Source organism: Rhynchophorus ferrugineus, unplaced genomic scaffold (genome assembly GCF_030347505.1).
Source record: "Rhynchophorus ferrugineus isolate W39M unplaced genomic scaffold, kcgeb_rfMv2 rfM8, whole genome shotgun sequence".
NCBI lineage: Eukaryota > Metazoa > Arthropoda > Insecta > Coleoptera > Curculionidae > Rhynchophorus > Rhynchophorus ferrugineus.
In genome coordinates, this window is record NW_027472587.1 from 12,541,376 (window position 1) to 12,568,813 (window position 27,438).

Consider the following 27,438-nt stretch of genomic DNA (forward strand, 5'->3'; position numbering starts at 1 on the left):
GTACGAATTTTCTCGGCAAACTGTTCTGTATTCTATATATATTAACTCTATATATACTCAGGTGCCCAAAACAATAATGAATAATTTATTTGGGCTTTTGTTGTAAAGTTGGAGAACACGCTGGAAGCACGCTTTACCAAATTTGAATATTACGAACTTATTTGCTATCAGAAGTAACGAAGTTTGAACTGACCGCTCAGAACTGTCGTTTTCTGCTGCTTTCAAAGAAACTGGAATAACTTCAGAAATTATTAATTTTGAAGCACAAGAAGGTTCAATGTATCGATAAGGGATTTCCTATTGACCAAATGTGGGTATTAGGTAGTATCATTTGAATCATTAATATTGTGTTTGTTTCAGAGCTAAAACTCTAACATCCTTTTTGTACACCTTACGATATATTAATGATACATTTTTTACGTATTCTTCTTTCGTAATTATTTAAAACTATTCAATATTAGTATTAGCAATTACAGTCTATAAATATAATTGATTTTAACATTATAGTACATCTAATATATAATTAAATTTACAATAAACTCTTTTCCACACCACCCATGAGGTAGAGTTCTAGGCGCGTTCTTTATGGAGTGGTATGCCCTGGAAGTCTAATAACAATTGGATATCCAAGTAAGGTATTTTACGTTCATTAGAGAGCATATTTACCTTGTTACGTTTAGTTCTTAGTTTCCTTGATAGTGTATTTCCTTATCAAGTCATTTCGATTTTACTGTATTTTTTTTTCTTTCTCCTGTTACAGCCTACCATTGTATAGTACCTAGTCTATACTATTCTTGATAAATTTAATCACTGAATTTTCTATAATGCATTTACCAAATGCATCCTCTAATTTTTTAAAGAATTTTACAAGCATTTGACAACCGAACGACTTTTGCAGATACATTCGTTTACATGTCCAAACGTATCAGATATTGTATCTTTTTTTAAATGGAATAAAATGACAAGGAAAACATTGTCTGATTCTAGAACGAATTTACAAGTTGCGACAGGCAATACATTAAACATCTTGATGACGTATGTTCACTGCTTCTTTGGATAGAGTATATTGATACAGTTTCAGTCATGAAAACCACACCACACGAATTTGATAGCATCGCCAGGCGATGAAGAAACATTTAAATGATGTAGGTTCAATGAAGTTTTCTTAAGGGCAGTGCTGGTGGTTATGTTTTTGATTTTTCCATTTTAAACAAGTTATATTGATAGCAGGATATTTTACCTATAAACTGTGTTACTTCAAAAATATTTCAATATTTATTTCTCTCTTTATATATAGTTTCAACACTAAGTCAATTATTTATTATACTTGTGTATTTTTATTTATAAAAATAATGACGATGTGTAATATGATGTTTTTATAAAAATAGAGTAGCTGGATATATATTAATTATATTTTTATTATTTCGTTTTATTCAATACTTTTTTAAATAAAATGTTTTCAAAATTTTACCATTTTTATTTACTTGCTGAACTTGCTACTTACTTGCTATTTACCTGCTTAATATCTTCGACATTAAATCTAATAATCACGATAAAAAAAGCTGTATATGCGCATGCGCCAAATCCGGAGATGTGATGTGGAGTAATGTATCCTCAGTCAGCTGAAAAAAGAAATGTACAATAACATTGGTATTTTCAATAATTCAGATATAATCTTTTCGGAATCCTCTTTTGATAATATTAATACCATATATCTTATTGACACATTAACAATTGGTATAATAATAAACGATGATTCATATCATATTCACGCTACAATAGATCGGAAGTAATTTATTACACTAAAACACTTATCGGATCTAAACTGATAAAACCTTTATCAAAAAATCGCTACTATGAATTTTCCAGCAGTCTCAATCGAGATAATCATCCTTTCAAAACAATGTCTCCAAACACTGAAATAATTTCAACGAAACAAAGAATTTTCCTGATTTCACAGGGAGTTTTCCAGTTTCTACTAGCAGTGTTCGTTACTTCCACCGTATGGGTTGTGGCAATAAGTGACAATTGGCAGGAATATCACACATGGCATGTATTTTTAAGCACAGTTGGCGTAAGTATTGGCCCAATTCAGTATAATATACAAAACAAACTTTTAATTTTGTAATTTTAGTTCTCATTTTTCATGGCTGAAGCTGTAGCTGTTTTTAGCCCTGGCAACGTGTTTGTGTTGGGATTCGGGAAACTATCTAGAGGGCTTCTGCACGGTGTTATAATGACGTTTGCTACTATCGCTATTATAGCAGGAGTATCCGTCAAAATTCAGGATAAAACTAACAATAAATATAGTCATTTTGATACAACACACAGCATCACAGGTAATTTTAATGTTTTATTAATATATCAGTACAATATATAACATAAAAAGGCAAAAGTGGAATTTGATGTTATGTCAACACAGCTAAACAATAGAAGTTTTAAGAAATATTCGCGTCAGCCATAGGTAATCGGTGAATGATATATTCTTAAGAGCTTATTGGTTAATATTATAGACTAGAATGTCTACTTGAAAACTACTTTATGTGTGGTACTACTAAATAAATTAACTATAACATTAATGTTTACATCTGATATCAAAAGTTTTTCAACTTATTCAAGGTAGATAAAACCAAATCATATCTATACCGTATTAAAGACGTATATTGATGATGCGACTAAGTGGTTAAACTGCTTGTCTCGCTGATTAAATATATCAGATTGTTATGTAGACTAGGGATTAAAATATTAGATGTATGAATGTATTTTAATCAGCGATATATATTAAAAATTTAGATAATTGTTAAACAACCTAAGCAGTTGATGATGAATCAATCTATTAGTCTCCAGACATTTAAATGGGGTGATAGATACCCAAAAGGAGAAATAGTTATGATACAAATTCACCGATGAAAAGTGGGTCTATTACGACAATCCCAAGCACAGAATGCTATGGGTTAGTCCAGGGGAGCTATCCACATAAAGTAATGTTGTGCATATTATGGGATCAGCTAGATGGAATGTATTATGAGCTTTTAAAACTGGATGAAAGTGTTCCGCCGCACTCAACATACTCAGAAAACATAACACGTTCTGATTACCCATTGTTTGGATCGATATAGTGTGGCTTGGCTGCCGAATCGATTCTACCAAACCAACAATCGTTCTTTCGACACGGTGTCGCTATGTTTCCAGGAAAATGGGAAGAAGTTGTAGCAAACAGTGGAAAATATTCGGGTCAATATAAATTATATCAGTTTTTCTGAATAAATGTCTTATTAAGGTGAAAAATGTGGTCTGATAGAAAAATCTTAAGAAATTCAACTTCGATTCATAAACTCCATCAACAGCTAAACTTTTCGATAGAATTTGTGTAGAATGATCATTAAAATCATCAAAAAGGTCATAGACTCTATAGGGTAAATCTGGCAAGTAATTTCAAGCGTAATTCATTAAATTTTTGAGGCATGGTGTCTTGTAATAGAGAAGCAGCACTTTTTATTTTCTATGTGAGGAGCTCTTTTGGAGTTCAACATTACTAATGCTAGACAGTGTTTGGCTTTAACATTTATTTTTCCATAAAAGGTTAATCAACATAGGAAATTGTTTTGAAAGTTTCACGTCAAGTCGTCTAAATAAAACCATCGTCAATAAAACAGTTAGAATGATATGACATTATTGCCATGTACCATTTGAAGGGTAGTCCATTCAGTGTACGCTGTATGAACAGTGGTGTTATGGATATGGAATTCTGAAAGTGCCAAATCGAATGAATAAAGGGAAAAGCTGAGCAACTCATACCCTCGTATCGCATTTTTTCTATCGCCAGTGTATCAGTTAGCACAGACGAATTATCCCAATGATGAAAGATGATGTTTTCTTCTTTCTGTATTCATTTGTATTCATTTCAAATTCATCTGTATTTGTTCTACGAAAACATGCAGGCCATGACTTTTCCAAGTTGCAACTACTGTTTTGACTGCAGTTGCAACATATTGCTTCGAAAATCGTTTGGACATTTGATTTTAACCAGCATTCAGCAAGTGGAACAGCCATCTGGCGTAGAGCTTACGCGTTCCTAATTCTTTGTACAAGATGATATACCCACACATTCACTGATTTATCGTGCAACGCATAAAACATGAAAGGATGAAAGGAGCAAAGTCTCCGTAAACTTTGGTCGAAGAATTGTGTAAAACGAAGAATTTTATGATGTCATTACATTAAATTTTATCAATTTTAAGGAAAAACACGCACGACGTGCACTGTAAAAACTATGTAAACAAACTACTTGAGAGGACAAGTCGAAACTTCATACCAACTAATGACACGTGTAACCAGATAGGAAACATATATTCTTAATGATTGAAACATTTTGGCGTCAGGTCGATAACTTTTTGAATTATTAATAATATTATTTTAGACATTGATTTTTACCAAATTATATGATATTAATAAAACTCAACCATTTTTTGCAGTTACGTAAAAGTTAAACTATTAAAACATTAAGAATAGATAAATATCTCTTTAATAGTTGATACTCGATATACATAAATGTAGCCGGTCCAAAAACACGTGCGCGTCATATTGAAATTTGGTTTACAATGTTGCCGGTCTATAACCTCTTATTATTATGACTAATGTTTTGAAGAATTTTGTGGACATTTGGCAACATGGCCCATCTACTGTTGGTACTAACCCAAAAAAAGTTTGATAGACTGATTTGATTTCATGTTTAGACGCATCAGACAACATTCTATCCGTTTTTAATTGTGATAAAATAAGAACGTAATTTATGACGGGCTATGGTTGTTTTATTGGAGTTTATATTTATATTCTTTTTAATTCATACATAATATATTTTGTTTCAGGTCTTTTGGCATTTTTATTAACGATGATGTCATTTTTGTTGGGTTTTCTGGCGGCTTTTCCGAAAATTGTTTACAGAATCGGCATTAAGCCTCTTTGGGTGAAGAAACTCCATAACTTTTTGGGAATCTCCGCTTATATTCTTGGCTCTATCTCCTTAGGTTATGGTTTAAGACAATATTTTTCTGATGTTTCTTATAAGACGAATACGGGTCTCATTGTTATAATGACCCTGTATGGGTGTTTGAATTTACTAGGTCCTTTAATACATCTTTTAAGAATTTAAATAAATACAATATAATTATATAATATATACTTAAATTATCTTTAATACATGTAAACAATAATATTTTTGTATTTTTGTATAGCTTCTGAAATTGTTAATAAAATGATCTGGTTAATATCTCAATAGTAGTTTTATTAAAGATAATAATTAATTAATAATAAACGAGTTTTTTGGTATATTTTAGCGTCTCCTTTTTACACCAAGTAGGGTTTATCTGGACTGGACCTACTGTTTAACATGGGCTCCAAACCACGGTCCTCGGCATTAAGCCTACCGACTGGCCATTGGCCAACTTAGAAATCATCCCAGAAGACATCCGGTCTTACCCAGCCTGGTTACTGGCGTGACTGGGATGATGTTCTCTGTCAGATCTTGCCAAATGGACAATCACAAACGCAAATTTACAACCATGCCCCCGGACCGTCCGTGTTACCTTGACCATTGCGCCAACCAAGTCGACATAAATGAACTCCAATTAGTTGATGCATTGTTGCGATAAGAAGAATTCGATGAAAATAAAGTATGTGATTTTGATATACTCAAGCTATATGATGTGCAAATAGGTCATTTCCATTCAAAAAAGAAGGCGACAGTGGTTATCAACATAACCTTCAAGTACTGGCGACATTGCATCATCGGAAAATAGAAAACATTTCTTCTATTTGAGCTTTTAGCTGCTAGTAAGCATCATCTACAGATAAAAGCCTTCGAATATTGTTAGAAACATATGGTAATGGTTGTTAGAAGTATAGGTTGTTAAGAGTTTGAAGAACTATGTCTCATTCACGCCAGAGTCAAAAATTCATTCATTATTATGTCTTAACTTCTTAAAAATTTTAAATATTAAGTAATATTTATAAAGATATATATTAAACCAGCTAAACCTGCGAACTATGTACCGCCTAACTCATTAGTTAGGTGTCGTGTTACCTTTTGGCTTTTGGCACTTTAATGAGAATTTGTCACAAAAACATTTCATTTTATAAAAAAAGACTTCAAACTCAAATCAAAACAAACACAATAAATGAAGAATAACACATTAACAACATTGACTCCACGTATGTACAATAATTTTACACAGGTCATTAAAATGGGTCCAGCCGTTCTTGGCTGATAAATACTGTAATTAACCAGATTCTGTACTTAGATAATTAAATTGGTTTATCCCATTCGTAAAATAAATGTGAAAGGCATGTACACTTTATCTAATTCTCCTAAATAACATTATTTGTTATCTAAAATTCGATTGAATGTACATATTTTGATTTCTATTAAATAAAATATGTTCCAAAAAGTAATTATCTTATCAGTTTCGTATAACAGCTTGTAATACAAATAATATTTAGTCGATTTAAATCTAATTATAAATTATGTGTCGTATAATTCTATTTCCTGTCCAAGAGATGTAATATTTACACAGTTAGTGAAGAAGTTGTTGTTTTCTCTATTATATTGATAGAAATGGTAGTTCAAGAGGATGAAGTGGCAAGTTTTTCACGGGAGAACCCCACGACACATATTATTCGTTTCTGTTTAAATTACTTGACCAGGTTTGGTATTGCTGGTGTTGTAGTTTACGTATGTTGGATAGCTATAGAGAATTATCATTACTGGTTCTCTTGGCATGTCATATTATGTACTTTTGGGGTAAGTGAATATTTTCGAACCTCTAATTTAGTACATTTTATTTTGCATTTTTTAAATTAGTGAAATTGAACGAAACCCCTAGTCTCTATAAATATCTCACTCAACACATGTTCCAATCTAAAATAACAACTAAATACGCTATCTAACATGATTACACAAACCATCTTATTATGGGAACAACTAGAACCGTATCAGTCGCGCGATATAACTCTTTCCTCTTAAACAAAGGATCAAAACTTGCGTGGTTGTTGTCCCATCTGGACAGCTTATAGTTGTAATTAAATAGTATCGGCTGTACCTTCGTCCGTCAATTTGCCTCTGAATTGCACTTTTTTACCCAAATTTTCAATACTCTACAATCGAGAAACTGAGCTATTACAATCCGCCTTTACTGGCCGTACCAGTGAACTGCAAGATTCTTTCCAAATTCCACTGGACTATGTTAACTCACAGCAACTTCAGCCCACCTTTGGCGGCCTTACACTGCGACGCTTTTGTTTGAACTGCACTTAACTACATCAAGGAATGCTTCGAGTACTGCGAAATATATGTTTTACAAGATAAGTAAGTTGGTTCCAGTTAATTGAAATCATAGCTTTGTACTAACACTATAATAAAACAAGATTGATAAAGTGGAAAACTGGCACATGAGATACTACTTTGCCTCTGTGTAAAATCTATACCAACGTATCAGTCTTCGGATTTGTCATTGTAGATATAAACAAAGATGATGTAAAGTAATAGATGCGAATAAAGATTGCAAGTGGTATATAAACTAGAGCACAATGTACATTTTTTATTCCTCTGATAAGAATATAATCTGGAACTGCATATATATTATCAGTTAACTTACAGTTTCCCAACTCCAGCTATTTATGTCCCTGATTAGAAAACAATATAAATCTTCTAAAGTATACTCCCTCTCCGCCGAATTCACTAGGTATTACTACTTCTGACTACCAGTTATTTTGACCAGAGTATAGCCAACGCTGAAATAAATTTTTGTGAATCTTATTGGAAGCAATGGGTAAACAGACACAAAGCCATCCCCTTGCATTAAAACATTTAGGCACAGGATACCAGGAACGTTGTAAAGGATACTCTGTTGCAGTTCAAATCTGAAGTTGTGTTCACAGAAATTGATAGAAAATATATCGATTAATAGAAATTTTTCTCAACAAACGCCTTTTTAAAATGAAAAGGAGATCAGAGTACCTACAAGCATGCCGACATTTCAACAGGAGGCATAGGTATAAGTTATTCAAGGTTACACTGGAGTATAAAAAGGACTGTACTCTTATTATATTATATATACAGACTAAATACTTTAAAGGAGCTTGAATAGCTCCAATTCTGTCCTCGTTAATTTTGCGTTACGGCGAAATGACAGAAACCTAATTATCATTACCTATTATTATTATATCACTTGACGGATGCTCGATTCCTCAAGCACAATCAGCTAAATACCTCGGCATCGACCTCGATGGTAGTTTAAATTGGAAACATCATGTTAAATAAAACAATTGTACTAGTTAAGTGGAAGCCAATCATAAAACCAATTTGGACCTATGTTATTCTAACTAGTTATTCAACGCTGCCAAAACAATGTTCTACGATTAATTACCAATGCTTATTCGATGACCTCGAAATCAAGCAATACAGCTACTGAACAACACGCAGGAAATCAGAAGATTGAAGCGAACCAAACCACACGAACTTGTATAGTGTATAAGTGTTATTCTCAACTTTACCTTAAGTAGTTTAGTTTTATTTTAATGTGGTAAATACATACTGATGTATTAATCCCATACATACTTGTGTATTAATACAAGTACAACAAAACAGTAGTAATACATTAATTTGTAAATTAAGAGTGTACTAAGTAAATCTAATGTAAGATATAAGTATAGTGCTAAAACACATTATTTGGCAAAATTAGTTTATTTAATTCAACATAATTCCCTTCAAGGGTGATACACTGATTATAGCGACCCTGCAACTTTTCGATACCATTTTTATAGTACGATTTGTCCTTTGCTACAAAACAGGCCTCAGTTTCGGCGATCACCTTTTCATTCGACGAAAATTTCTTCCCGGCGAGCATCCTTTTCAGATCTGATAACAGGAAATAGTCGCTGGGGGTGAGATCTGGAGAATACGGTGAATTCCTGGGACAGTGTCTGGAAACTCGGCATCAAGTCAAGTTTTTGCTTCAACTGCATTTTTTCCCTTCAAAAAGCAATATTTTATCAACATGCGAAATTCCTTTTTATCCATTTTTTTCACAATAACAAAATTTGCTTCACTCAAAATGCTATAATTCACAAACTAATGATCCGACAGCTGTCAAATCTATACACGCATCTTTTGAGGATTGCTAGTAGCGCCATCTATATGTCAGGACTTTTCAATTGACCTGTTATGAACAGGGCGAACTTCAACTTTTTAAATTATTATATTTTCGAAATGACGACTCTTACAAAGAAATTTGTAAAGACAATTTTATAGACGATCTACCATTTTCTTCTAAGCTATTATTATTGTAGAACTTACCGTTTGGCTGGAAAACACAAAACAAACTTTTTTGCAGGACTTTTCACATATCATGGTGTAATGTTTTGAGGTTCTAATGTGCTACCAATGTATGGCTTTATGCGAGTTTTTGTAACCTTGCATGCCTATTTAGACTGGACTATCAATGGTAAAGTAACAATGAACATTTTAATTAATTACTATTTCTATTTTAAAAATAAACTACATATTACACACCAATCAATATTTATTATTCTGCGATGACCACGCTTCATCTTTTTTTCCCAACATTATCGAGAATTGCACTGCATGGGGAATACCCAACCAGCCGTATAGTAAGAAAATTAACATTTTGTGTGCGACTACAGGTTTAGTTGCTTAAGTATGTCGAGCGAGATGGCTGATTGCGACAGTCCGCAAATTAAAATCGGAGAAAAACAATTTTCGAATGGTGATAATAACGCGTATATCAAAACACATATTATTCGTTTTTGCTTAAATTATCTGACCAGATTTGGCATCGCTGGCGTTGTTGTTTACGTTTGCTGGATAGCTATAGAGCATTATCATTATTGGTTTTCATGGCATGTCATATTATGTACTTTTGGGGTAAGTGATACGAAACTTATACTCTATTCAAAGTTATTTTGTACATATGTCATCTAAATTTGTATATTTACATTGAACTCTTTTCCACACCACCCCTGAGGTAGAGTTCTAGGCGCGTTTTTTTATGTAGTGGTATCCCCCTGGAGGCCTAATCCACCTAATTAACAATTATATATCAAAATAATGTATTTTACTTTCATTAGATATCATATTTTTACGTTATAAACCTTTTTACCTTTAGTTCTTGTTTTCTTGCTGCTACCTGTGTACTTCTTCTGCTGCTATCTGTGTACACTATTCTTGATGAAATTAATCACTGAGTTCTGCCTAATACATTAACCATATCTACAAAACAGTTGGTATTCATTCTCACCTCATATATTCTCACCTAATGCTCATGTTTAATTCTGAACAATTACAATCATATTTATGCACACAAATCTTTCAAACCCTACAATACTATTTTCTACAGTGATACTTTATTAATTATGTGTATACCATTAGTTCTTTATACTCTCATCACTTTATCTCATGAATTTTAAGCATTGCACAGCATTATCATATATCCTGAAAGTTTCCTTTAGTCAATGAATCATTTTGAAATATCCAAGTTTAATCAAGATACACAGAGTCAAACAATTTATCTTCCTTGATTTTATTGTACGGCTTTAAAAATTAAATTCTTCTTAAGGCAATGTTGGGAAGTTCCATTGGACCTCTTCGAATTATATGAGAGTGTATGAAGCTGCATGTTCCTAAACCGTTTAATTTTCTCTGAAATAATTTTATTTAACTATGTTTATATCGATAAAACAGTTTGTGTACTCACTGTTCTTATACATTTCATAAATTTGATCTCGAATAGAGCCATCAAGATGGTCAAGTAGGTGACGAACGAGACGTTTTTCATTTTGTAAGAGATGTTTAACTTAGAATTATATAATTATACCATGGAACGTCGAATTCAAGCTACTAACTTTTCAAAAAACAAAAAAAAATTTGACAAATAACATTGAAAATGACATTTGAAATTCTACTTCAAAAATAAGAATAATCATTTTTAAACAGTTGAAAGTCTTTGAAAACTCATAAATCCCAGATGGATTATAGAAAAAAGGACAGTGAATGTGGTTGCGGTGGAAGCTTCAATTTTTGTTTCAACATTTCTAAAAGAAATGATTCAAAATCCCGCAAAATAAATATTAATTAGCGTGCTTTGAACTACAAAATATGTAATAGATGTGATTGTGAGAAATACACCGCGTCATTTTCATATGAATTATATTATCATTATACGTCTATTAATTGACCAAAGTTTACTCTTAGAAGATTTCCACACTTATTACTGTTGAACTTAAACTTAATTCAGCATTATTATATTAACATATATTGTATATTATATTCTAACTCGTCAATTTTGGCCGATGAGTAGTCTATAGCCCGTTCAATAAACTCACGTCATGGATGACGTCAAATATATTAACAATTACAGTTTCTAAAAATAGCCTGACAAATCTGCAGATCTTACAGGCCTATTTCGCTACTACCTGCAATATCAAAGCTATTTGAAAAACTAATATTTAAACGTATTAAAAATTTTGTAAATCACCATTCAACAATCGATCAAGTGTACAGAGTAACTGCGGCTATTGAAAAAGCGTTTGAGGAAAAGAAATACTGCGCTGCAATATTCCTGGATGTCTCACAAGCTTATGATCGAGTTTGGAATTTGTAATTAATCTATAAGATAAGCAAATTGTTACCGCGCAACTATTGTCAATTCCTGGAGTCATATCTTTTCAGAAGAAAATTTAGAGTATCGCACGAAATGGCGTTCTCGATATTGAAAACTATTTCGGTTGGAGTTCCACAAGGTAGCGTTTTAGGACCTCTCCTATATCTGCTCTACAGTGCTGATATTCCAACAACAAAAGAGACAGTACTTAGAACCTTTTCTGACGGTATAATTATTATGCCAAAAGATATATCTCTGCCTAGGACAATAGAAAAACTATAAGTGGCAATCAACAAAATCTACAAATGGACGAAAGATTTGAGTTATTAGCTCCAAATCTGTCCACGTTTATTTTACATGTCACGGTAGATTAAATTGGAAACATCACGTTAGACAACAGAAATAAAACAACTATGCTGGTTAGTCGGAAGACTTGATCTAAAATCAAAGAGGTTGATTTATAATACAACTATAAAGCCAATTTGGACCTATGGGGTGCAAATATGGGGTTGCACGAAAAATTCAAATCAACTAGTCATACAACGCTGTCAAAACAAGGTTCTTCGGTTGATTACCAATGCCTACCGCTATGTAACCAATGAAGAACTGCACAATGACCTGGAAATCAAATGAATTTGCGAAGTTATCCAAGATTTCGCCTTGAAACACGAAAGAAGATTACTAAATCATTCTAACGTGGAAGCAATACAACTGCTGGACAGCGAGCAGGATGTCACGAGATTGAAGCGAACAAAACCATACGAACTTACATAAAGTGTATATACCTTTAGAGTAAACTATAGCTATAAGTTATTATAATTTTATAATTGAGGAATATATATTGATGTATTTTCTCGCACTAGTCTTGCTCGTGAATTAATCCAAGTACATAGGAAAAGTATTAATAAATTAATTTATAATTAAAATTGTACTAAACGTATCTAATAAAAACTCCCAGATAATTTTTCCTTTTCTTTTTATCCTAGTTAAAAAGAGATAGAGTCTCTATAAAATCATCCTATAAAATTCTATTTGGGTTGGTGCTGATGGGTCATGTTGCCAAATGTCCGCAAAATTCTGCAAAATATTTGTGTCAATAATTACAGGTTCTAAAAATCTAGGTCTTCTGTTTTATTGGACGGGCTATATATTTTTATCTTTGTTCTATAATGCGGTTTAAGTAACAAACTTTAAATTTAGAATTTATCAATTGTATTAATTTTACAGTACTTACCCTTGATGGCAGAATCTTTGTTGCTCTTTCTACCAGATGAGATATGGTCGAGGGAACTATCAAGAACGGCGAAATACACAATACACGGAATTATAGTCTTAATTGGTACGTTGATGCTTACAGGAGGTAACGCAGTAGTATTTCATTATTTCGAACCAGGATACCATTTTAATACAGCTCACGGAATAACTGGTAAATATATATACGTAATGTAGCAAAGAATATATTATCTGATGTTGAAATGTTTCAGGTCTAATTTCCATGATTTTCGTTATAATCTCTATTCCAGTAGGCTTAGCAATTAAGTACCACAAGGAAGTTAAGTCGCGTGTACCAGGTAGACTTATAGTATGGAAACTTACCCACAACACCCTGGGATTATTAGGATATATTATAGGCATTATAAGTTTGTGTTACGGTTACTACACACACTGGTTTGTGTATTACACGTCTTATGAATCCCGATTACTAGGATTCATTGTAACAGTAATTGCTACACTTTGGACGTTAAATGGCGCCCTTGTGTCTTTATACAATCAAATAAAATCTGTGGCGTCCTGAACATATTACATGTATCCTATTTTATTTAAGAAGTCATAATTGTGAACATGTTATTTGATAATAAATGTTATTTTGTACCTTTTTACTCGCCATTTTGACACACATCTGAGATACGTATTGGTAGAGGCCTAAGTTTAGCATTTATATGTATAACGTGGAGGAAGATACGATGTATCTACTTCATCGGTAATATAGGGAGGACGTATGTTCTAGCTGAATAGGATATGAATGTGCAGGTAGCCTTTAAAGCAATAATTAGTGCTCATGTCAAGCATTTACTCACAAAATATATATTCTCAATATTTTGTGCATGATGATATAACAGGGGTAATTACCCAAAAGCAAAAAAGCATTTCTGACATCTTTCTCCTTTTGCTCATCTTTTAAAATCAAACTGGTTACCCACAAATCACCTTTATCCACCTTTATCAACAACGTTAATAAATGAACGTTAATAATTCATGGCAACGTATGACATTTCAAGGTTGGAAAACCCTAGATATTTAAGTGAACTTATTGGTTTTATCTTTACTTTTTCAATTTCAATTTATTTTGTCCAGCCACTCATAACTATGACATTCCATTTTGCTTTTATTTTTCTTTTGCCTGCTTTTGTATCATTCTATATTTAGATTGCTTTGCTTCTGTAGAAAGTCTAGATCATCAGTTGCTATGAGTATATCATCAACAAAAGCACCTTGTAATATTTATTTTTTATATTGTTATATCTTATATCTGTCTTTTCGATCTAGCATTTCTTTATTATTTTAACCATTAATATTAGGCACAAATAATCTGAAAACATTACTAAGGAACAAATAAGGAATAACGAATGTTTATAATAATAATATAGGTAATAATTAAATATACAACCATAAAATGTATTCGATTTATTTAAATATGCTAAAATTAAACAAATAATACTTTGCGCTTTCTTAATTTGTACAGGAGTACCTTTTCATAGAGCACAATAAATAATCGTCATTTTCGACTGTAAAAGAAAAGTAGCTCAACAAAGCATCAATATACTCAGATTATGTTACACGTTCCAACTTCGCCAGCTTTTTTTATCCAAAATATTATTCAACCATCCCTACAATTTACATCTAAATTTATATCTAATTTTGGCAGTTCGCGTTAGATTTTTAAGCAAAAATTGATGAAAACAAGTACAAAATGATTGGAAATTCAAATTCTGTTACCTTTTACATCAAAATAATCAAGCTATCAACATATGAATTGCTTCTTAATACATATTCGATCACAGATTTAAAAACATTTTGTAGAGTATTTTTGGCTCTTTTGGCGAAATAAATTAAGAAAACAATATTTGCCGGAATAATACCAACAAATTAAATGCATTTATGAAATATACTATTACTATATTGTATATTTTTTTTCTAAAAACACTGAAAAGTAAGTAAGGGCGGCTGGTCGAGAGAGTCATCATGAATAAAATAAATTAACCGATTTGTTTGGTTCATTTGAATTTTTGTTATCCAGTTCAACGTACGACATTACGTGATCATAATGCTTCTTGATTTAGAGGATGTTGTGTCGTCAACATGTATAAAAAAGGAAAATATGAGACATCGGTTTCTTTGGAAGAATTAGGTTTTGTTTCGAATATTTACTGATCAAGTTAAAAATCTCTAATTACCCGGATCGATTGATGAACCTTTATTAGACATTTAAATTAACCAATCAAATTTATCGAATGGCGATTAAAATACCATCTAGTAAGTAGACGACGTTGTCTATTACTCTATGATTATTATCTGGTAACATTATTTATTGTCAGGGTTAATAATGAAGGTACAATTAAGAATCCATACATATGTACATGCATTGCTAATTTTTTTTATATATGTTATCCTTTTATATTACAGCCGTCTTTGCGAAATGAATCCAAAGAGTGAGTTAACGGACTAGTGTTAAGTAAAAAATTAGAAATTCAAATCAGTTCATTAGCCCACTATCATTGCTTGTCATGTGAATGGAGCTTCATTCCTTAAACTATTAACTCATTCACTATTCTCTCATTCTTAGGAACCCCTGCAGGATTTGCAACATTTCATTGTATAGTGAGAATAATTACATAGTCGTGCTTGTACTGCTATCTTGCAGTGGGATAGTGAGTCGACGCAGGAACCTGAAAGAATATGGTTCTCTATAGCTGTAAGAAACAATGATCAGTTCTCGAAAGTGATTTGAAACTTTAAAACACACTTACGGTCTGCTGGTTGGTCTTGAGCTAGATTGAACGTGAACTTGTCACGAGTCTCTCTGTAATTCTCGCAAGTACACGGTCGTTTCGATGGAGGAATCTCATTCTCGGGGCAGGCACTTGAAGGTGCTTTGTCTATGTACAGACATTTTACTTCTCGTTTTTGAACGCCGGTGGGGCAATTTCCTTGGCATCTACCCCATTCACCAGTGAACCAACGTGGCGGACAACTCCCTATATAATATTTAAAAAATATACCATACAGCAAAACATATAGAGGACAAAATTACCAGGACAAGCTTCTTCTTCGTATGGTTTCAAGCCAATAGAGCATACCATATCAGTTGTAATGTGAGACATTCCATTTAGTTTTGCTATACACAACACTTCTCGTTTTCTTCTTGCCGGGCCATTACAGGAATCAGAACACTCACCCCATGGTCCTACGAAATTACCGAATGAATGCGCCGAATCGATGGATCATGGGGGATATACATTACCTGCGAACCATTGGGCGTTACATTTCTTGTCACTGGAACAGGCTCTTTCGGTTTCAGGTTTAGATTCGGGCTTGCAATTATCTGTATCACAGAGGACGTATCTTGTTTGATTTCCTGTTCCTGCGGAAAAATATTTAAAACAGCGTTTAATTCACCGATGGAAAATAATGGGGACGTATTATTCGTTACCGCATTGTTCTGAACAGCGAGACCATTCTGACTTTAACCAAGGGTTATCGTAGTCCGCGTGGTAGTCCACATACGACGGCAAAATTGATACTTTCGATTGCGATTGAATACCGTCGATGTTGTTGTCGCAAGGTTCTTGATCGCAGTATTCAACGTGAGGCGGGCGATTTTCAGGAGAACACCGACCTGAAGGGCACGTTACAGAACGCGTTCGATGAGCCCTACCACACGATGCTGAACACTGGAATAGGTAGTTTATTTAGAGTCGATTTATTTATTTTAAACACATAAAACCAATCTAATTTTTCTAACAAGTTTTTATATATATACCTTCGCCATTTCATCATGTATTTTAATAATTTTAATAAGTATAACAGGTTAATTGAAAAGTCCCCGGCCTACCATAGTAAAACACATTTTTTTGGTAATTTTTTTTTCTATTCAACATAATTCCCTTCAAGGGTGATACACTGATTATAGCGACCCTCCAACTTTTCGATACCATTTATGTAGTACGATTTATCCTTTGCTTCAAAATAGGCCTCAGTTTCGTCGATCACCTTTTCATTCGATGAAATTTTTTTCCAGCGAGCATTCTTTTGAGATCTGAGAACAGGAAATAGTAGCTGGGGGCCAGATCGCCACGGCACATTGTCTTGGTGACACAGCACTTTCTTTTTCTTCAAATGCGGCTGTTTTTCGGCGATTGCGCCCTTTGAACGGTCTAATAACGCTATTTAATAGTCGCTGTTGATGGTCCTTCCTTTTTCAAGGTAGTCAATAAAAATTATTCCATGCGCATCCCACAATACAAACGCCAAAACTTTTCCAGCCGACTGTTGCGTTTTCCCACGCTTTGGAGCGGGTTCATCGTGTACAGTCCACTCGGATGACAGTCGATTGAACTTCGAAGTGAAATGATGGAGCCATGTTTCATCCAATGTCACATATCGACGCAAAACCTCGGGTTTATTACGCTTGATCATCTTCAAGTACTGCTGCGAATCATCAACTAGTCGTTGTTTTTGGTCAAGTGAGCTCGCGCGGCACCCATTTTGCACAGAGCTTTTTCATACCCAAATTCGAATGATATTATGTACACATTCAGTTGATATCTTTACAGTCTGCTATTTCATTTAGTTTCAATTTACGGTCATTCAAAATCATTTTGTGGATTTTTTAAATGTTTTCGTCGGTAACAACCTCTTTTGGGCGTCCACTGCGTTCACCGCCTTCGGCGCTCATTTCACCACATCTAAACTTAGCACATCAATCCTTGATGCTTGATTTTCCTGGGGCAGTGTCCGGAAACTCGGCATCAAACCAAGTTTTTGCTTCAACTGTATTTTTTCCCTTCAAAAAGCAATATTTTATCAACACGCGAAATTCCTTTATATCCTTTTTTTCACGATAACAAAAGCTGCTTCACTCAAAATGCTATAGTTCACAAACTAATGATCCGACAGCTGTCAAATTTATACACGCATCTTTTGAGGGTTGGGGTTAACTAAAAAATATATGGATTTAATTTTAGTAGCATCATCTATGTGTCAGGCCGGGTACATTTCAATTGACCTGTTATTAGTGTTTATTTGATACATTAATATTTTTAATAACATAAAGCTGACAAAGAATCTGAGAAGGTAGTTAATTGTGCATTTTCCACTGTTTCAGAAGAAAGGAGTTATTGCAGGGAATAAATGTAAAAACACACATTTTTAATATACTCACTTGTGACCATGAACCTAAGGTCCATTCTTTTGGTTTTAATGTTGGTGGATCAAGGGATTGGGGTAACTCGTTATTTGTAATTCCTTTGAAATAGTCACATTCTCTCTCTTGACAGGCTCTGGATTGTAAGCTTGGCTTTGGTTTTGGACACTGAGCGTCACTGACCACCACTAATTTTTCTACGAAACGGGGAATAATTATTGATTTACCGATGAGGGGATAAAAGATGTTTCTTACCGTTAACTTTAGTTTTACATTGCGGAATGAACTGCTGGACGCCCTCACCGCAGGACACTGAACATTGTCCCCAAAATCCATTCCAACTGGCGGTACTGCAGGGCTCGATGTTACAAGCTATGGGTGCCAAAGCGCGAGCATCTAAATGAGCGCAGCGTTTCTCGTTTACCTGCATTTGGTTGGTGGAATTTAATATGCGGTAACAGGCGCGAATGTAGTTTTGAGTACCGCCGCCGCAGGATTTAGTACAGGGCGTTAATCCGGTGACTTTCCAATGGAGATACTTTCTTCGGATTCGGGTTCGGCGAAGCGACGGGTAATTGGTTGTGGATTTCGGTTCGTCTAGTTGGTTGCTGTAAATCACGTTCGGCGATTTGCTATCCAATCTTCGCGTATCCACACTGGACGGTTGGTATGGCGTAGGGCGGCGAAGCAGGTGTGGAGCTATAGGTAGTTTATCATCGATGGGAATCGAGTAACTATACTTGATGCCGGGATTAAGCTGCTTTCCGACAATCTTAGGAAAAGCGATCGAGTTAAATCATAAATAAAATATAACGTCACAAATTACCATTATGTCTACTGGGACGGGTAAAGGCCCAGGTGATGTGATGGTTTCTAGTGATGAACTATCCTGACTTGTATACGTTATTCGTATGCCTGCCACTTCGAAAGACCTGCTAGGGCTGAATCTCCAGTCACCATTAAGAATGTAGGTTCCATTGGATAATTTTAATGCTGCAAAAAATTGTGAATTAAATATTATTGGCATTAAACGAAATTCTTTTAAAACTTCTTGATCATTTGGCGAAATAAACTTTTAATTAGTTTTAGATAGAGTTATATTATTATTACATTTTACTCATTTACACATTATTACACATTTTCTTAAAATACCCATGAACCAAAAATTAATTTTTTATAATTTTTTCTAAAATAAATTATTTTTAATAACACTAGTCATTTACAAGAAAGTCTATTTTATCTTTTCAACGTTTTCCTTTACTATCTATCTTTTCTACAATTACAGGTTTAAAAAGGACATTGCTGGCTGTATATCTTTAGATAATCATCGTAAGTAACGTATTTGCAGTATTAAGCTGTATTTTAGGTATTATAGTAAAAGTAAAAAATGTTATATTAAACAAAATTAATTTTACGCCAAAGCTTTATTTATAGCGGCAGCAGTGTTAAAGTCAAAATACAATTTAAAAATGTTCTCAGAAATCTCTTTAATCCTTAAATAAAACAGAAGAGGTCCTGTAGATTATTCCTCCTGATATAAATTTATTTGTTTTATTAAACAAGGATAATTAGGAACAAATTAAGTCCCTGCACCTTCACCAGTTTGTGATATTGCGATATAGATATTGAAATTAAACTTTGAAAAATGGTGTGTAATATCGCTATTTTATTTTTTTGCGGAGTCGCCCAAATGGTTTAGTCTTTGAATAGGTAATTGACGAATCTAATTTGTAATGTAATGTTGGTCGTATAATTCTATCTTTAAAAAACATAAGTATTGATGTACATAACAAAGGTTGTTAAAATGCTGAGCTATTTTTTGACATTGTAAGCGATTGTTTAAAGAGTATGTCAACATTTTACATAACTAGTTACATATTAATTAAGTGTATTTATTTCTTAAAAGACCGAGGCAAAAATAAAATATATGTATGAACTTGAAAGTTGATTTAAGCTTTTAATAACCCTTTCATTTGCTTAATAACCCACTGATCTTCACCAATATATAGTAGAAAAGCTCTCGTAAAGGTAACATGCAATCCTCATGATGATTAAATCATCGACAACTGTTTATTTATTAGGTTTACTTCAATTGTTCAAGTCAAAACTAATCTAGACTATGCTCGATTAAGATATGTTAGAGCCATATTCAATGTTTTTTGTTTGGTGCAAATACTCGGAAATAGCTATTTGACTGATTTTTACATACATTAAAATGGTCACACATTTGTAGTTATAATTACACGTTTCATAGGACAAAATGTTAATGGCTATTCTGGGAATTGATAGTAACAATTGACAGTTAGTCTTGTTATGATTTGAAACTATATGCATTGAATAATGTAAATCTAATATTCTAATTTTATTCATCCATTATTTAATATATTACATAAATATTAGGTTTGGTTTCATGTTAGAATACTGGCGCAGAACTGCAACATAGAGAATATAAACGAAGCTGTTACCGTTAACAGCATTGTACTTCAATAAACATATAGCTTCATTATGCGTGGAAACAAGAAATAAATAGTAATGAATGCCGGCGAATTTACATATTTAGCTGACTCGTACTTAATTCGTAGACTAACATATTATTATGTATGTAAAGTTGGTGCTATTATCTAAATTATCTGGGATAAGTGGACCTCCAAGAAAGTAAAATGATAATTATCTCGATATTAGGTCGTGTAATAACCAATACTGCTTAGTTTGAATAAACAGAGAAAATAGATGACATAATCGATATGTTGGAAAATAATTTTAAAATTTATTACTATTAGATAGTATAAAAAATAATATAATATATGAGATTACTTGTATAAAAAAGATATTACTTCTAGACTGAGTTGGGCAAAATACATGTTTTGCTTTAATTAAAATACAAATTATAAAATACAATTAGGTCTTAGGTTATGTAAATAGAATACAACTAATCCAGTGATATTAGTCAGTAAAAGAATAATTTCATAAAAAGAATAGTTGATCACTATCCCTGTTCACAAAAACAACAAAATTTGATCTTTTTTTACTAATACAGCTACTCCTGTTATCCCTAGGCATAATTACATGTTTTTTTTGTAACTTGCCTTTAACTATGGTTCTATTTATTTCAGATGACAGTTTAAAAAAACTTATCAAATCTTTTTTAGAAGTTTTCTTTTAGATCCGATGTACTAACAGTAAAATGCCACATTTCAATCTTGCAGCTGGTTTAATCTGGTTCTTATAATATTCTGGTTATAAGTATTCTGGTCTTATGGACAAAAAAATGTTAGTTTACCCAACTTATGAAATAAGTTATTTAATATTGATTTTCAACCTTGCTTCTGTAATAATAAATTGACGTACAATGGAAATATTCGTTTAGATCTCGGTATAGAGGGTTGCATATTAACAACATATTTTATATGAATTGAGTACAAATACAAATTAGTTCGGACCGTTTTTTACCAAGAAGTTTTAGTGTAAATATGTAAAAAAGTGATGTTATAGGATAGTGAGATATTGATGAGACACATAGTGCAACTAAATGGAGAACAATATACAAATAAAATTAAGTTATGTCTTGCCAAGTCGTCAATTAGAGAAGAAGAAAAGTAAAAAGAGCTGGCAACAAATTGTCTGCTCAATAGTAACGAGATAACTTACCTATAATATTCTCTGTTTGTTTCAATTGTTGGATATGCAGACCGCATGCTCCTGACGGTATTTGTACTATTAGAGAATATCCTTTTGGTAGCTCTGGACGTGTGTAAATACCGTTGATTCCTTTGCAAGCTCCCCTAACGCACAACTGACATATTTCCGGTTGATTGTCGTCACTACCTCCAACGATACCTTGAGAATTTACACTCTGCAACAAAAATAATATATATTGTATAATACATTTTATATAAACTTTAAATATTCTTGTAGGCGTTTGTATGTATTGTGATATTTTTTTTAATTTTAAAAAGAGAAAAATTGGTAAAGTTAATACTGTTTTTATCATCCTACCAGTTTGTTTATTCTGTGTTTCATGAGCTTTACCACCAGATTTTTTGAATTCAAAAAACAAAAGTAATGAAAGACTCTTCCTCTCTCTCTCTCTCTTTTACCAATTAAAAAAAACTCAATCTGTCCATGTTTTATCAACTGTCTTCTGTGTCACTCTCTTCATATTATGAAATTTAAAGTAAGAAGCTTTTGCGTAAATGTTTTTTGGTTGTTGGCGGTTCCTATTTTGATAAAAATACTTTATTAGAGCGTATGAAAGAGTGAGAGATTTATTAAAATAAGATAAAAATATGATTGCAGCCAAACTAGCTGTTAAAATTCCAATGGATGCTATATTGGATGAAACCTGAGCTAACATAAGCAGTGCCAATTTGAAAAGATTAGATTTAATGACTCCTAACATGTATATAACATTCAGCAAACAAACCAATTGAATTTTACAGGTACAAAACCTAAAAGTGGCGCTACAACGGTTGATGCATGGGTAAATGAGGTAAAAAATACATGATGTCTGATGTTATATAAGCCACAATCTTAGATTATGGATACCTACCCTACTTTAAAAGAAGAATATTTTATGTTAATCGCAATGAATTAAAGTCAATATGAAATGTTAAAAGAATATACCCATGAATGTCACAGGTCAAATGAAAAGTCCCCAGTTTGACACATAGATGACACTACTACAATTAAACCCATATTTTTTAGTTAGCTCTAACCCCCAAAAGATGCGTGTATAAACTTGACAGCTATCGGATCATTACTTTGACATTTTGAGTGAAGCAACTTTTGTTATTGTAAAAAAAATGGATAAAAAGGAATTTGGCGTGTTGATAAAATATTGCTTTTTGAAGGGAAAAATACAGTTGAAGCAAAAACTTGGCTTGGTGCCGAGTTTCCGAATACTGCCCATGAAAATCAACCATCAAGGATTGGCATGGCAAGTTTAGACGTTGTGAAATGAGCACCGAAGACGGTGATCGCAGTGGACGCCCAAAAGATGTTACCGACGAAAGCATTCAAAAATGTGATCGCCGTAACTGGGGCCTATTTTGAAGCAAAGGACAAATCGTACTACAAAAATGGTATCGAAAAGTTGGAGGGTCACTATAATTAGTGTATCACCCTTGAAGGGAATTATGGTGATTAAAAAAAAACGAATTTTGACAAAAAAATGTGTTTTACGATGATAGGCCGGGGATTTGTCAATTGACCTGTTATACATAAACACCTAACTTCAGAAGTACTGCACCAAATAGGATAATTTTCTTTTGTTGTGTTCGTTATGCACGTTGTCAGTTCTTGCAAATTATACTTACATTTAAAATATGTAATACAAATAGAATTAATTATTTTTAATTCACAAATTAACCTAATATTTTTGTTGAGACTCAAGATACGGATTTAATTCTAGTCGCGCTATCTATGTATCGGCCGGTGACTTTGCAATTGACGTGTTATTTAGGCTACTCATTTTTATGTGTATAGATAACGAGCCAATACTTTTTTATGCATTTTCGGAACCTAATGTTTTTTATTTAAGAGGTAAGTTTATTGATACATTTTGAAAATGATATATGTGATTTTGTTATTTTATTTTAATTAATTCGCAGGACCAAACGTAAAAATCAATATTATTAACGGTTTAAAATGCAAATATGTTACGAATGGTGTATTAAAAGGTAAATTCTCCTAATATTATCTCCAACGTGTATATTTCTCAAGTAAATTTATTCTTCGGAAACATAATATGCTGAGTTATGATATAAACAGATGGTTTTCGACTATACCATATTACAATAATGTTCCCGTCGCATTTAATGACAAGCAATTAATGTTCCTTAGGTTTCTGACAGGACTGCGATTTTTACTGAAGGGGGTTGATGGTATTTCTTTGAAATTATCTATATGGATATGGATAATCGGTAATGTAATGGCTGGTCAAAAGTCATTTCGGTTTTTTTTAATAGATATTTTTAAAGCCGCATATCTACAGTAATAAATGTTAAATGAAAAAAAATTGTTTAATGAATGTTCTTTTTTAAAGAACAGATAGGTAAATTTCGCAATAGATGGAATGGTTGTGGCGTAAATCATGAGAATAAAATGGGTAAAACCTACATGCAAAGTGATCAAAAAATTTTAATGCCAGAGAAAATGTCCATGTCAACATGGCCATTACAGTACTTAGGTTTAAATTCAATTGAAAAATTATGAGATGGTTTGAAGCAATTCATTACGCAAAATAGAGCTAACAAATTTGCAAGTTAATATGATTTATATTCTTCATTCTCGTAGGTTTGGCTAATCTGTTAATCTAGAAGGAAATCTAGTGAAAATTGTTAGGAAATTATCATTTCTAATGATCTCAGAGTGTAAGTCTTGGAGCCATACAGAACGATTCACAAGATAAGAGATTGAAAAGGGCTGATTTTGGTGAACCCAAAGCTGCTGGTGCTTTGAACTGATGCATTTGTTCCAAGTGGATCCCGTTGAGATTTACGATAGCGGGTAATCTGTCACTTGTCAATACTTCGGTCTATTTTTGATTAATTCACAAGCTATATGACTCTTTGTAGTGGACTATATCAGAAAGAATGCTAGAATCCTCAATACAGGTAATAGCGATAATTAGAAAATAATTAATGGAGATTGAATAAATAATAAATGCGAGTAAAAGAGTTTTTACACTTTTATTTTGGGATTTCTCCCACTCCAATCTTCAAGTGAATTTTGTATGGAAAAATAGGGCCGGAAAAAGTTCGATACATGTATCGAACTTTTGTTTTGAAATTAGTATCGATATTATCTTTCCAAATATCGATATATTTCTCACGGGCCGACATCCCTACGTCGCCCATTAGGTATGAAATGAAAGTTCAAGAAAAAAAATCTTTAAAAAAATCTCATCCAAATCCGTACGCCTATACTTAGTGTGTTCAACGATGTATGGTTATTATTTTGTTATAAAACAAAAGCTCTTTGTTTTTGGTTGATCGAGCATTGCGCGCCGATAGTCAAGGTGTTTCAATAAAATAAATTGTTCTCGATATGGAGGATTTTTCGCATATTAACCATGCCCGATCGTAATAATGCCTTCATTATGCGATCGCATTCGACCAAATATCAAAGGAATTCCTCCTGGATCGTAATCGCTGAAAAAAACGTCGCCTCGGCTCTTAAGGCGCCGCCTTTAAATTAAGCCCCGCTAAATTTTCGTCTTTTACTTGTCGTTTTTCATATAAAATTACATCACAATTTGTCCATAACGTCGATTAATGTTTCGTCGTCTTATTTCGCGATGTCCGTCCGAAGATCGGGCTTAATATCGATTACTGATGCCGTCAGATTTTTATTAAATGATTGGTGATGAGCTGCTATTATCGTAAATTGAAAAATAACCATTGAAAAAGTGTTGGTAATGAAGGGTTTTGGGCATAATGGATTCGATAATAATGTGCTGATCGAAAATTTAAAAAGAACGAACAAATGAAAGGGAAATCGCCGCTTTCTAACCTTCATAAACCTTAATAACACGTGTCAAATTATCATTACAATCTAACAGTAACTTTAAAAGGTACGGTAGTTATAGTGTATGAACTTTTACTCAACACATCATATTGTACCAATTCCATATCTGATCCGGTAGGGTTGATTACTAAACCAGGAAAGCCACGTCATAAAACAGCGTCATACCGGTCAATATTATTATTGCCCATAAGGTCCAAATTATTTTAAAGTACTTCTATTGAAATATATATATTATTCATCAATTTGGTTTCACCACATTTACAGAATCACCAATGTTATAGAAAGTCACTAGAAGAAAATAAAATAAAATTGACTTCAGAAAAATACAAGCAGGTGTGCCACATGGAAGTGTATTGGGAGCAGATCTTTACACTCAGGACTTTCCTACATTCAATGAAAATGCCGTAGCTACATTTGCGGATTACACTGCAATTGTAGCCATTGGAGATAACAATACTGAATGCAGCGAAAAGTTACACACATCTATTATGAATAGAGAAATGTTGGATAGAGCAATGGCGGATCAAAATTAAATCAGTATATATTGACTTCACCAACAAAAGAGTCAAACCTAAGCTAATATATATAAATCTGTAAGTAGTCCCGTACTGCCAAATAGTTTGGCATGATACTTGATGTTAAACTCAAGCGGAAGCCACATACTAAGAAAAAAATTGAAGAACTGTACTTGGAGTACTGGTTATTGGGTAGATATTTGGCCATGTCAGTATATAATAAGCTATTGCTTTGTCATCAAGTATTGAAACCAATATGGACTTATGGTGTAGCTCTGGTGCTATATGAGCCAAAACAATAGAAATATCATACAAATATTCCATAACAAGATCCATGGTATATTCGTAAAAGCAATCTGCAAAAGGATCTGAAGGTAGAAACTGTTGACAACAACGTTATCAGGACATGAATAGAAGTTCCACCAGCAACTCAATATTGAGGTTCTCAGAACAGAATACAGTGGCATAAATATTAAGACAAAGTGTCTATCGTAGAATAAGTACTTTGTAATATGAAGATCAAATTAGGATAAAACAAACGGCTTGTTAGTGTTAATTTACTAGACTGATATGATAAATAATTTAAAAAAACTTACGATAGTTCAATAATAAATAGTAGTGAACGCATTAAGGCGAAATTTAAAACAAAAAATTGGCCTAATTGCGATATACCGATATTTTTGTTAGCAGATTTTTTTCGTTTGTTAGCAGATTTTACTTTTTACAAACTTAAAATAATTTAGAAGAAAGAAAGACATGTTAATGTTGATAAGTCTCAAAGTATTCCAGCTGAAAGCATCGCAATTCAGGCTGTAACATAACCAAAGGTGTTTTGATGTTTCCTAGTTTTCAGAAATGTAAGAGAAGCCTGCAGATCAGGGCGTTCGGCTACCAAAGGCCAATTGCAGCAGCTCAGTTGCTCAGTGGTGGACTATTGGAAGTTGAGGGCACCAAATGTTGGAAAACAAGTCTAGAAGCTGAGAAAAGAGTGCAACTAAGGGGATCATCAAAGGCAAGCTAGTGGAAGAAGGTGCAGGGGATACTCATACATAATTTTACTACAATTACAAGCTGTCTAGACGGGACAATGACCACGTATATCCCTTTGGTATATATATTTGTATATTTCTACATATTTCTTCTTCAGAAAGTGTTATAGAGAGCGATTAATTCGGCTTTGGTTGTTCGGGACAAGTAAAATATAAACAAATAAATACTTAAAAGATAGTATAAAACATAGATATGTCCAGCGAGAGCAAATATTTCGTATTATGACAGCCACGACAGCATAAAATAT

General features: G+C 33.0%; 3 protein-coding genes across 5 annotated transcripts in view; 2 read left to right on the forward strand and 1 right to left on the reverse strand.

Moving 5' to 3' along the window:
• Nucleotides 1-1,846: 1,846 nt before the first annotated feature.
• On the forward strand, nt 1,847-5,275 carry LOC143200853 (transmembrane reductase CYB561D2). Its single transcript, XM_076411594.1, has 3 exons — nt 1,847-2,074; nt 2,135-2,339; nt 4,869-5,275. Exons 1-3 carry the CDS (start codon nt 1,904-1,906, stop codon nt 5,150-5,152), a joined length of 660 nt encoding a protein of 219 aa, XP_076267709.1. The 5' UTR covers nt 1,847-1,903; the 3' UTR covers nt 5,153-5,275.
• A 1,226-nt stretch (nt 5,276-6,501) lies between these two features.
• Nucleotides 6,502-13,555, forward strand: LOC143200848 (transmembrane reductase CYB561D2). 2 transcript variants are annotated; one of them, XM_076411588.1, is made up of 3 exons: nt 6,502-6,799; nt 12,903-13,101; nt 13,160-13,555. In XM_076411588.1, the coding sequence occupies exons 1-3, from the start codon at nt 6,614-6,616 to the stop codon at nt 13,468-13,470; spliced, it is 696 nt and encodes a 231-aa protein (XP_076267703.1). In that variant the 5' UTR covers nt 6,502-6,613; the 3' UTR covers nt 13,471-13,555. The 2 variants fall into 2 exon arrangements, with proteins under 2 accessions (XP_076267703.1, XP_076267702.1); XM_076411587.1 differs by lacking the exon at nt 6,502-6,799 and adding an exon at nt 9,686-9,940.
• Nucleotides 13,556-14,345: 790 nt separating this feature from the next.
• Nucleotides 14,346-27,438, reverse strand: part of loh (thrombospondin type 1 domain containing lonely heart) — a 339,759-nt gene continuing 326,666 nt past the window's right edge. The window contains exons 7-15 of one of the 2 annotated variants that reach the window (XM_076411574.1): nt 21,748-21,952; nt 18,926-19,092; nt 18,355-18,871; nt 18,118-18,296; nt 16,387-16,627; nt 16,198-16,317; nt 15,988-16,140; nt 15,704-15,931; nt 14,346-15,622 (exon numbers count right to left, since the gene is read on the reverse strand). In XM_076411574.1, the coding sequence (XP_076267689.1) occupies nt 15,516-15,622; nt 15,704-15,931; nt 15,988-16,140; nt 16,198-16,317; nt 16,387-16,627; nt 18,118-18,296; nt 18,355-18,871; nt 18,926-19,092; nt 21,748-21,952 (1,917 nt within the window). In that variant the 3' untranslated portion in view covers nt 14,346-15,515. Of the gene's footprint in view, nt 15,647-15,703; nt 15,932-15,987; nt 16,141-16,197; nt 16,318-16,386; nt 16,628-18,117; nt 18,297-18,354; nt 18,872-18,925; nt 19,093-21,747; nt 21,953-27,438 lie in introns of both variants that reach the window. The other variant, XM_076411573.1, reaches the window with a different exon arrangement.

Excerpts from the sequence above, each read along its gene's own strand:
- LOC143200848 (XM_076411587.1), top strand. The coding sequence starts at position 9,716 with ATGTCGAGCGAGATGGCTGATTGCGACAGTCCGCAAATTAAAATCGGA. Across the intron at positions 9,941-12,902 it reads TCATATTATGTACTTTTGGG|TACTTACCCTTGATGGCAGA; the intron begins GTAAGTGATACG and ends TTAATTTTACAG. Across the intron at positions 13,102-13,159 it reads TACAGCTCACGGAATAACTG|GTCTAATTTCCATGATTTTC; the intron begins GTAAATATATAT and ends GAAATGTTTCAG.
- LOC143200853 (XM_076411594.1), top strand. The coding sequence starts at position 1,904 with ATGTCTCCAAACACTGAAATAATTTCAACGAAACAAAGAATTTTCCTG. Across the intron at positions 2,075-2,134 it reads TATTTTTAAGCACAGTTGGC|TTCTCATTTTTCATGGCTGA; the intron begins GTAAGTATTGGC and ends TTGTAATTTTAG. Across the intron at positions 2,340-4,868 it reads TACAACACACAGCATCACAG|GTCTTTTGGCATTTTTATTA; the intron begins GTAATTTTAATG and ends ATTTTGTTTCAG.